This window comes from Charadrius vociferus, unplaced genomic scaffold, assembly GCF_000708025.1.
Source record: "Charadrius vociferus isolate BGI_N301 unplaced genomic scaffold, ASM70802v2 scaffold280, whole genome shotgun sequence".
Classification (NCBI taxonomy): Eukaryota; Metazoa; Chordata; class Aves; order Charadriiformes; family Charadriidae; genus Charadrius; species Charadrius vociferus.
In genome coordinates this window covers 1,300,077-1,311,743 of record NW_009646340.1, presented here as the reverse complement: position 1 = coordinate 1,311,743, position 11,667 = coordinate 1,300,077, and the positions used below count along the sequence as shown (strand labels likewise).

At 49.2% G+C, this 11,667-nt stretch overlaps 1 protein-coding gene across 1 annotated transcript in view; it reads right to left on the bottom strand.

Annotated features, from left to right (window-relative positions):
- Positions 1 to 268: 268 nt before the first annotated feature.
- The window catches only part of HNF4A (hepatocyte nuclear factor 4, alpha), a 17,361-nt gene continuing 5,962 nt past the window's right edge, over positions 269 to 11,667 (bottom strand). Inside the window, 8 exon segments of the mRNA XM_009888837.1 lie at positions 269 to 411; positions 1,078 to 1,200; positions 1,872 to 2,108; positions 2,393 to 2,548; positions 3,058 to 3,145; positions 6,449 to 6,604; positions 9,074 to 9,180; positions 11,650 to 11,667. The exon segment at positions 11,650 to 11,667 is cut by the window's right edge and continues 13 nt beyond it. Coding sequence (XP_009887139.1) covers positions 269 to 411; positions 1,078 to 1,200; positions 1,872 to 2,108; positions 2,393 to 2,548; positions 3,058 to 3,145; positions 6,449 to 6,604; positions 9,074 to 9,180; positions 11,650 to 11,667 — 1,028 coding nt within the window.

Below are 11,667 nucleotides of genomic sequence, written 5' to 3'. Positions count from 1 at the left end.
GAGGGAGGCAGAAACCTGGCCCTTCTTACAAGGACAGAGGGTTTCAGTAAGGCTTCAACCTTGGTTCTGGGACTGGGGGCTGCCCATGGCACATGCTGTCCATAGCTGCAGGAAGACAGCTTTAGGTGGTGGTAAACTAGTCCAATAAGCAAGTCTGTGTGTTTGCACCCAGTGACCTCTGGATGGCTTCTCTTTTCACAGTGGCAGAGTCAATTTGGGTTTTTCTCCCACACGGTCTTCTAAATGAGGCCAGCTGGTCTGCAGATTGCTAGATGACCTCCTGTTTCGTGATGGCGGGTTGCGGGATGGAGGTGGGCTGTTTTGCCACGGTTGCAATGGCTCCAGGCAGCAGCTTATATTGCTCTGGTCCTGAGCCTGCAGGTGGAGATGGCTGTGGAGTTTCTGGAGTAGCTACAGGGAGAGAAATAAAATTAGAAGACTTGACAGCACTGCGAACTGTCCTCAGTTGTGCTGCATTCAGGTGTAAGCAAAGCAAAGGCTCTGTAGCAAAACCATAGCTCCAAATCTTTGCTGCAAGGCAGCCCGGACACACAGGCATGGTTAGATGACGTGGAAGAGCCACAATAACAACACTGAATGAGGGGAGCTACTGGAATTTTGTCCTGTACTGGCCACTTTTTTGGTCATCTGGGGTTGTTTCAGCCCAAATTCCCAGGTGATGGCCCCATGTGGTAGCCCTATGTGGTGGACCAGATTCTCCTGTGTTTTTGCAGAGGGCAAAGTGAGGTGTGTCTGAACTATTCAAGGGAAGAGGAGTCTTTCCACCGATTTCAGTACTCACTGGATGCGGTCATTTATCCCTAAATTTAAGCGCCATTTAAAAGTTACAGTCTGCTAGGGAACATCTTACTGAATTAGTTCGTCTAGCCTAATCTAATCTAACCCACCTCTCTGTTTGTCTTTCCCTCCTTTCTGCATTGGAATTTCTCACACATTCATTATCAGAGACTCTGTCTTGCATGGAGATTTCCTTGCAAGGTAGAAACTACCTCCACAGGCATGTTGGAAAGCTCTCAGTTTCTCCTGGGAGCTCTGCGTGTGTCTGGCAATACTCACACATCTGTCCATTGTGCATCTGAGGAGGCATTGTGTTGGCCACAATGACGTTTGTTCCTAGGTTCTCCTGGATCAGATGAGGGTGCAGGGGGTGATGAGCATGCGGTGTTTCACTTGATGACCCTAAAAACGTGCATATGACATTAGTTGCCATGATGACAGACGGAAGGAGACAGTTCAGAAGGGCAGACCCACCGCACCAAAATGTCCAGGGCTTTGTGCCTGATCAGATTGTGCATATGTGATTGGAGCACACCCTTCCCATCTTCCTCCATGGATGTCTGGGGCTCTCTAACCCCTGCCCGCATTTCCTCTTGTACAGGATTATATTCCTGTCCTCCTGAATCACGCCTCCATGTAAAGAATTGCACAGTGGCAACTTTTCATTTTGTTTTGTGCCATTGGATGCTCCCAGTAGAAAACCTGGGACACTCTTTTAACCTGACCTTTCAGACTCTTGTTTTGATGACTCCTTCTGACGCAGAGGAGAATTAGTGAAGTGGCTGGCTGGTAGGAGTTTGGCAGTTGCACTGCAAGGCTTGTCTACATGCAGAGGGGATGCCTCTCCGTAAACAGATGCACAGCTAATGCATCTCTTTAGGTGAGTAGAAATGGACGACCCTTTGTTACTACTGCCAGTGACAGGGGGAGATGATTTTGTGCGAGTCGAGGGCTGACCTGCATCCAGGCTGCCTCTACCTTTTTCAAGTAGGAGATGATGGCTATGGAGGTTCTCAAGGGAATAATGATCAGGGAGGGCTGAGAGGCCTCTTGTAGGACCCTCAAGTACTCACCTCCCAACAGCATCTCCTGCAGCAGGTTGTCAATCTTAGCCATGCCAAAGAGCTTGACAAACTGGATCTGCTCTATCATTTGCCAGGTGATGCTCTGCAGCACAGGCAGCAGCAGCAGCAGCTCCCCAAAGCGGCCCCGGGAGTCATATTGCCGGTCATTGATGTAGTCCTCCAGGCTGACCTGCACCTGGTACCGCATCCGCTTGATCTTGGAGGGGTCGCTCAGTCCTTTGGCATCTGAAATAACCCACAGAGCTAAATATCCATGCTGCTTCCCTGGGAACTGCCCTTCAGTAATAGCATGAAGTCTGGGTGCAGGCTGAGGTGAGCTGTTTCTGATTCTGTACCGTCTGCTATAATGGATGTTTTTTCTCTTCATAGGCTGACTTCGCCCCTCCCTCTAAGAACAGTTTGGCCCCGATAGGAGACTAGGCAGCATTTCGATGACTTGGGGCCAGTATTAGTCCTCATAACCCAGACTAGTCCCCTCTGATGGTAACCCTCACCAAGCTGGAGCATACCTGGGTCAAAGAAGATGATGGCTTTCAAGCAGGCATATTCATTGTCATCTATCTGCAGCTCCTGGAAGGGGAGGACCAGCTCGTCCAGGATGCGGATGGCCACACGGTTCACCTCCACCAGTTCGGGGCAGTTCCGTGGGATGATGTGGTCATTTCCTTTGGACAAACAGCACAGAGACCATCACCTTGTCATTGCCCAAGACTTATCAAGGGTGGCAAGGAGTTCAAAACCCAGGTAACCAATGCTGATAAAATTCTGAGAGTGGAAGACTTAAGCAGTTCCTCCTCTGCCCCTTCCCTGGCTCAGCCCACCAGAAATGCTGATCTGTATTGCCAGAGCAGCCTCTCCTTACTCAGGAGTCACTCAAGCGAGGAAGCGCTGAATGAGGAGCAAGAGCCTTTTTCTCAATCACACTACAGCCTGCTTACGCAAACCTGAGGGGGCAATGTAAATGTTCATAGTCCCCCAGCTTTGCCTTGATGTAAATATCAGCCGGGCCTAGCTGCACCCAGAGGTTGTGCTAAGCTCACTTATAAAATACAGAACAGATCGAGCCACCCCTCTATAAAAAGGATGCCCACAAACACTGAACGACCCTCTCCTTCACCCCAGCAGGGAAGCTTTGCAGAAGCAGATGGGCCAGGAGCAGAAGTGCATTCTTTACCTAGCAGCAAGACATCCTTGAACACCATGGACCTCTTGGCGGCTCCCAGTAACAGATGTTCTCCTGCATGTGCTCGCAGCAGTGCTACCTGCAAGGGCATGGAAAAGTTATCTGGGTGATGCAGAGACAGAGACAAGTCTGTGATTTCACATAAGCAAGAGGGAAAGCGCAGCATTCCTGTACTGAACTCAAGGATGGGGAGTGAGAGACCCTCTCCCGTCACAGTCAGAGAAAGAGGTAAAAAAATTGTTTACTACTGTGCATAAACAGTTATAAATCCAGCAGAACCAGAGATAATAGACACCACCTGAAACATCCCATCTTCATGGCACGCGTCATGAGCAAGACAATGCTAGACTGTCCCAGGACCTCACGCCAGCAGTGGGGTGTGTTCACAGTGGGCCGTTTGCTGACAAAGCAACTCCTACCAAGTGCAGAACCAGGGACCATGCTCCAGCCTGGGAAGTGGGTAGAAGTACGATCCACTGCTGCGAACAATTGCTGCCCCTCTGGGCCATGCCCACCTCCCACTGAAATCGTGTTCATGGGGACCCACGTCCGCCCGGCTGTTGGGGTCACCCTCTGGGCATCCGTTCCCTCCGCAGCAATGGGCATTTGGGCCAGGGAAGACAAAGGGATGTTTTTCTGCTCTGACGTTAATGATTGAAGTGGTTCATTTTACACCCTCCAGTGGCTCCTGAGAATGTTCTGTATCTTTTGCCCTCCTTCAGTTAAAAATTTCAGAGATTTAGGCAGAAACAGAAGTTAACGATTGGACAGCCTGATACAGAGGCTTCTTAATGTCCAGCCAGGAGCCTCTGCTGGAGAAAACAATCATTAAACATTAATGGAGAGACTCTGAAAAGTGTGTCGTGATGGGAATGGTCCCCTTTTCCAGTGTGTTATCCCTCAGCATCTGACAAAGCCAAGAGAAGTCCTGCCCTACCAGAGATACCAGGAGGATGTGTCACCCGTAGAGAACTCTGGTTAGAAAAGGTGCTGATGTCTGAGAGAGGGATTTTTTTTTTTTTTTTTTTTTTGCAGTTGGTGAAAAAGAGTTATGCAAAATAAACAGAATGGAGGTCCTTGCAAAAAACCTCCACACACATGATGCTGGGGAGCCTTTATCTGCATGCCAAAATGTAACCTCTCTCTATCGCTGTCCAAACATGGGTGGATGCGTTAGCAGAGCTGCTTGTAATTACCAGAGCTGCTCAAAACTGAGCTTTCCAGGACACCTATCTGATGAAACTTTGAGAAGGATGGATAAACTGCGAGTCCCAAGGGGGAGCAAACCTCTCACATAGAAAAATCCTGCCTAGTGCAGATTCAGGAAAGCTCAGTTTGGAACCACCATTTTTGTTTCCATAAAATTTGCTTGTTTGAGCAGGGTTAAAGTAAATTACTTCAACAAGGCAAAACTGTCTCATTTAATATTTGTTCTTGCAGTGATCAATCTGAGATGCATCATTCCGTTGTGAACTAGGATAAACATAAAAGTAGTAACACAACAAAGTAGAACTATGACTTTGAAATGAAATGGCTTTGCCCCACCAAACCCAGTACTTTGACATTTTGGTGCAGAGGAAGAATGACGGGTTAGGTGTGACCTTTCGTATAAAAATGTTGGCAGAGATGATTCATTCTCAGGAAGCACTTTAATGGCAATGTAACAACATTTCCCAACATTAAATGTTCCCACTGGACATGTCTTGACTGGCTTGCACATAGTTTTGTTTATTCCCACTCCCTGGCATTTCTGTCCTTCCTCCTGCACTCCCCTGAGCATCTGCTGTCTCTGTTCTCACACCATCCTTCGAAAGCATGGATATCCTTAATTGTTTAGTTTTAATGCAGCACAGTCTTCCCTTGCAAATCTTTTGGGACAGATTGGGAACGGCCCATGATGGGGAATGGCTGGTGATAACAGAAGACCTGTCTCAATTGAGAGCAGCAGGGGGAGCGTGCTGGGAGCAGCGGCTCCCCTGTGGGAAGGCAGCGTTTGGACAGTGTTGTGTTTAGGTTTTGTTTTCTTCTTTGAGAAATTTTGCAGCCCCACAATTGTAAAATGAGCTCATGTGGAAATTGCTGTAGTTTGCAGAGTTATTAACCTGGTTTACTGCCTCTGTTCCAAATGGCACAAGGATACAATGGGTTATGCAGAGCTGCCCCGAGCCTCCGCTGGGCTGCAGCCTGTTTGCTGTGTAAAAGTCATTTGCTACTGGAATGCGTTTTGGTTTTCATAATTTTTGAGTGGTATTTGCCTTAGGAGTTTAATGGATTTCTTACCATTTTAAACAATTTAGTGCTTGCACACAATAAAGAGGGAAATATGCTCCTGTGTTAACAACACTGAATTCCCCAAGGCTCTGTGCTGCTGAGTGATTACTGAAGAGCTCAGATTTAGGGTTTAGGGAGTTTTCATCAGTTGGATGCTCTCACTTTCTGGATATCCTTTTTCTTCATGATATAAAAATTACCTCTAAGTCTGGAGACTGATCCTAGCTGAAGAGAAAACGTGCTGGGTTTGTGACTGTACACTAGGCAGACTGGAAATACCTTCCTACCTGTGACAGGACCTGTGCTGGCCACTGCCAGAAGCACTGTACCCTGCCACAAGTGCTAGCCCTTCCCTCCGGAGCCTCCCCACCGTGCACGTGTGCTGTTCGAGGCTGGGCACACATCATGTCCTGCAACATCTCCTGCAGACCTCTGAAATTTAGACTTACACAGGAGATATCTCCTTGTATCTCTTTGAGGCCGCCTGAGATCCTGCAGTATAGTTTTGCCGAGGATATCAAGCCCGCTGTCTTTATCTTGGTTATGGAATCAGCAAATGTCATTTTAGTAATTTGTGTTAAATGCAAATATATTTCTGTTTTTTAACTCTGAAGAGAGATTTTCCTATTGCCTGGGAGCAAACTAGTGTTTAGTTTCACTAATTCAACACCAGGAGAATAGATACAGACATATGTCTGGGCAAGAGGCAGAAAGAAAGACAGGCAGATTTGGGTTTAAGTCTTGAGCAGACTCAGGCTGTCATACTAAGTCTGATTACCCTAAGTATTTGTATAGCCCTTCAGGTTTTCAAAGTGCTGCGCAAACGATAATTAATAAGTAATTGACTGATAGGCGCATGCAAAATGCGCACCTGATTATGTACCTAATTTGATCTCAGTGTTATCATGACTGTGCTCATCCACTGATTACCTGCACATGCAAATGGCCTGTGCTGGCATTGTATGGATGCTGTTCCCAATCAGCTGCAGCAGTCAGGATAACAGAGCGAACAATGCGTGTTTTCTTTGAAGGTCTCAGCTGCCTGGCTCTCCTTCGGCTCCCCGCTGCCTTCGACAGGGCAGAGCGAGGTGGGGTTGAGGGGAGGACTCGCCTGGTCGTCCAGGGGCAGCTCGCAGAAGGCAGGGATGTACTTGGCCCACTCCACCAGCACCAGCAGCTGCTGCTTCATGGACTCACACACGTCGGAGATGTTGGCAATCTTCTTCCCTCGGATGTCTCCATTCATCACAGGAAGTGGGGATGATATCTGGGAGGAGAGAAGAGGTCCTTCAGCTTTCAGTGCCACAGGTGGAACATACACAGGAACATCCCCAGCCCATGGGTTGTGCTGAGGCAGACTCCAGCATCAACAATTACTTTTTTCCGTTGCATATCCAGCCTCCAGAATATGTGGCATAACTTATTTAAATTGAGATCAGCTTGGGGGTCTGTGAACATGAAATGCTTCAGAGCTGAGGTTGTGGATCATCTTGGTAAACTGTCATGCCTTGAATAGACTGGAAAGCATAGAAGAAATGTTTCTAAAGCCAAGGTCTTCCTCCCACTGCACAATGTGCTCAGTCAAGATCCAGGAGGGAACAGAGGGGCTTGTGTAGCAGTCAAGCCTCACCAGTAGCAAGGACACCTCCACCCAGTGCTGCTGCACAAGCTACTTGGTCCCACCAAGGGGCAGAGAACTGCTCTCCCTTCTACACTGCTCCAGAGCCAGTGCTTGGTCAGACCTGCCTTGTCTGCTTTTGACAGGAGATGCGCAGGCTCTGCTTCTCCCTCTGTCTGAGTCAGCATGAGCACAAGAAGTCTCTGCTGAAGGTAGATTTCCAGGTCTGACATTGCTTTCTGTGAGCACCGGGTCATTAATATTTGACATTACCCACTTTGAAATGCTAAAGACAGACTTTAAAGACAACTATCTCCCACCTCCCCACAGCTTTAGGCCCTTTTGGCAAAACTGCGCGTGTGCAAACATGCCCACAACACAGGTCACGTTTTGTGGTTGCAAAGGCAAATGGGACCGTTTCATTTGCAAAGGACAAACCTGACAACTCTGCAATTACTGTCACACACAGCTGGAAAGAACATCTCCCCCAAACCAGGCACCCAACCTCCTGCTGGGTTCTCATGCATAGCTGCTCACCCAGCTCATCTAAAAATTTGCCCTTAGTCACTACTTTATCCTCATGCTTCTGTAAGCAATTAACTCAACCCCATCGCTGCCCTCCGCCTGCCCTCTCTGCTCTGGTACAACATCAGCTCTTCCTGTCCTTTTGCTGCCAACATTTTCAGCTCGGACCCTGCCAGCCTCCCCAAGGAAATGGAGTTCAAATGCCACCTGCATTTTTTTTTTTTTTTTTCCAGGTTGCATTACCTGGAAGCTTTCCAGCTCTCGAGCTATTATTGAATAAATAAGATTGTAAAAATCTCACCATGTATTACCCTAATCAGAGAGCCCGGAAGGCTTAGCAAATAAATACAGACCTCTGAGTGAGTGACCCGAGATCTCGTAGAAAGCAGCTCCTCAGCAGTATCTTGTTCTAATTAGCTGGCACATAAAAGTTACCAATTACTGTGCTGGAGCCTGCCTTGTTTAATGAGTTTCTCTGTGCTCTGTGGGAGAGCAGGAGCTCCCCTGGATTTGTCGGTGGTTGTAGTTTTTATCATCAGCAGACCCAGCTCCCAACTTACATGGGATGGAACCGCAGGACTCGGACTCCCAGAAATGTCCTTCCCTTGTAGATCTGATGACTTGAGACCCCATTATCTCACACTTCTGGGAGCAGCACCAATATTATTTTTATAGGGTATATAAATATATTAGGACCTGAGCAGGACAAGGTGAGATGTGGGATGAGATTGGATATGCTTCTTATGTACAGGACTGGCCCGTAGCCCTTCTGGCATATCCCCTCCTCAGGGAGGCGGACCGTACAGCCTGAGCCCTGGCATGGGCACGGCACATCCTGTCCTGGAGCATCTCACTGGACAGTCTTCAAGGTAACGTGACCCTTGAAGCAAGGAAGAACATGGACTGTCAACACGAATCCCTCTTCATTTTCCCCAGGACAAGGAGTCTCCAGCACAGCCCCATCCTCATCACTTGTTCTTGCAGAGAAACCCTCCCTGCAGCCTGTGCGCTCCCGTCCCCTCCTGTGTCCTCCCAGATAGTGATGATCTGATGTACACCATCTGCAATATTCTTTGATTCTTAAATCAGAGTCATCTTTTCAAGTGAACACTCTAGGAAGTAAGTCTTGGCAGAACGCTTGTGGGAATGGGGAATTTCAAGCAAACACTGGAAAGACTATCTGCACAAAACAAGCATGAAACTGACTCCTCCTGAAACTGTGCAGGAAGCCGGAGTCTGAAGTTCCTGACAGGGAGGGAGGCTGCTCGTGTGAGGCCAGCTCCTTGGCTGGTTTAGGTGGCCGCAGCTGCTGGGATTTCAGTGCTTCTTCCAGCAGGTTCTCGAGCCTTCGTGTGTCCCATCAAAGCAGAACAGATTATTACATATTATTACAACTGAGTTCTAGACCAAGGAGCATTAAAGGGATGGTTTCAGGTAACAAATGCCTTTGAAAAACCAGTGTTGAGTTGGCAGATAAGTTACTTAGAAAAGAGGTGGTAATTTGAAGACTCGGCTGTTAAGTACTCAACCGGCTCTACTGGCCAGATAGTGCCTGATGCTTTTGTACTTTGCCAGAGAAGAAAGGAGCCGTACCTGTTGTGCCAGGACTTCTGCCTGCAGTAAGACATTGATGGAGGGCAAGCTGCTGTCTTCATAACTTGATCTCCGGGTGCTGATTCGGTCCCGTTCATTTTGTACTGCTGCAAGAGAGTATTTTGGCTGAGCTGCAGGTCGTTCATGGCAGCGCACACCGAAAACTAGCACAGATTTTGGCATTCCCCTTCCTTAGCTGCAGTTTCCCAGCTTCCCTGCCTGGCAGGGCGGAGGTGCAGCTGTGTCTGGTTTGGGACGGGGTGCCTGCCAGAGCTGACTACATCTGGTGGTTGTGTTTTCACCTTCCCTTTATGAGGCTTTCCTGGGACGGGGTGGGTTCAGAGCCCAGGCACCTCCTTCCAAACCTGTGGAGTTCAGTGGGAAAGTTTCCTTTCAAAGGAGCTGGCTCTGAGTTTTTTGATTTCACGATATGGGGTCTGAAACGGTGGCCATGCTCACACGTGCAGCCCAACGCTTATGTGTGAGATGGAGGAGTCGAGTGTCCGCATGACTTCTGTGAGCTCTGGGAAGCTGTTACACCAGGTAGGTGCAGTTGGAAAACTTCCGTCTAAGCTCCAATAAGGAAGGAAGTGCAGAACAGCTCCTCCTTATCTATCCAGAGCAACAGAGCTCTCTCATACCTTATTGTAAAGAGACTTCCAGGACAGGTTTGACCCCGCCGTGCCTCCCTGCTTGGTCTAGTCTTGAGGACCTGGGCTGTGAGTCTAGAGGTGGCAGCAGCCAGAGCAGAAGCGGCAGCGCTGAGGGGGAGGATTTGCCTCTCTATCTGCCACGAGGCCGTGGGCTGGCCGTAACTCACCGCAGCCACGCCAGTCAAAGCCATCTGCTCAAATAAGGTATTGATCGATGGCAGGGGAAACAGAACAGTCCCTGCCTTAGGCTGGTGGCTCTCTGGATTGATACGTTCGCCATGTATAAATCTGCCTGATAAAAAGCAATAACGAGGCTGGGCCAGAAGAAAAGCCCTGCAGTCAGCGGCTGTAAATAGGAGCTCTCAAGGTTATGCTGCTTGTTATCAGTAGCAGGCCCCCGAGTTCAGTCACGCCATGATGTTTTCCAAATGTTTGCTCAGTATTAGCTGGTCATGCACCTAATGTAACTTCTATTGAATATTAACAGACAGCAGCAAAGCTCTGGGCATGGGATGAGCAGGCGCTGCAGGGAGAGGAGGATTCCTATGTTCTTCAGGAAAAGTCAAGCCAAGTTCCTTGCGATACCTCATCCCCTTTAACAGGGAAGAAATGTTCCTGCTCAGAGGTGTTCCCGCAGGCTGGAGTTCCTGGGGAAGCTGCCCAGGTACCACTGGTACTTCCCTGTTGTCTTCAAGGACCCCTTTTCTCTTAAGTTTCTCCTCAAGGGGGTGTGAACTGGGGGGAGCACAGGTTTAATTTCTTTATGTGGAACAACAGTGCCAAATGCTTCCCGGTTGTCCCTTTGAAGACATCAATGGGGTGATCTCTGCGGGGTGCCAGGCAGCTCCTCTGGGCTGCTCCTGGCAGTTTGTCCCTCACCAACAGGGCCACCAGTGGGGTCATGAGCAAGGTCATCAGCAGGACTACCAGTGGGGCCACCAACAGGACCACAGCAGCCCCAGGTTTCCTTGCCATGGTGAATACTCCTGAGAACCAAGCAGGGACAAACAAGGGGTGAATCCTGTCCCGTCGTGTCTGAGTCACGGGGACCTGGAAGGGCTGCAGAGGCGGAGGGGCAGGGAAGTTGGTGGGGTGAGCCTGGGCCACGCAGAGGGGAGGATATCTTTACTCGTTTCATATGGACTTAAATAGCCAAACGCTCCACCGTGTTCTGGGTCCTTTCTGCTGTGACTGATACACCACATAAAACTAAGCTCTCTGCAGAGGATCAGCAAGAACCTATATGCACATTAGGAAAAAGAGGGGCAAAATGAAAGTTGGACCTTTGCTGGACTCATTCAGCTGCGGATTTCATGGTGACTCTGGGGCAACAGCACTTAGACCAGTTTTCCCAAAGTGTTTCCAAATTTCCAGGTCTTTTGGAAGTTTCTGCTTCTCACTGATGCTGAGAAGCATTCCCAAAACGCTCGGATGCCCCAGCTGTGCAGGAGCACCAGTGATGTGTGTGTCAGTGTGAGTGAGGGTGAGCTGAAGAGGTCAGGGTGGGATTTGTGTGTACAACCACGGGCAGTTCTGAGACACGAGCGTGACCCTGCTGCACTCTCGTGGGCTTGTATTCGCTGGCATTTTGAGAGGTGCCCTGAGAAGGGGCCCTGAAACTGAATTTGGGAGTACACACAGCCCCCATGCCTTGCCTTCAACTTTTGGGATGATGGCTGCTTGCAAAGACTTCGCATGAGTGAGAGCGGGGCAGGTTGGGCACATGCAGGGCTCATGACTGGAGGCCAAAACTCTCCCTAAATCCCCCTGTGATGTCTGGATGTGTGCACAGGAGAGCATAGTGGAGGGAAGGCAGGGCTAAGGTGGCAGGGGCTGGTCTGGGGCTGTGAGGGCTTCATCAAACATATGCAGCCAGCATGACTGCTGCTGGGGGGAGCGCAGGGAAGCCGCGCCATCACCCACCTTCCTTCTTCATTCCTG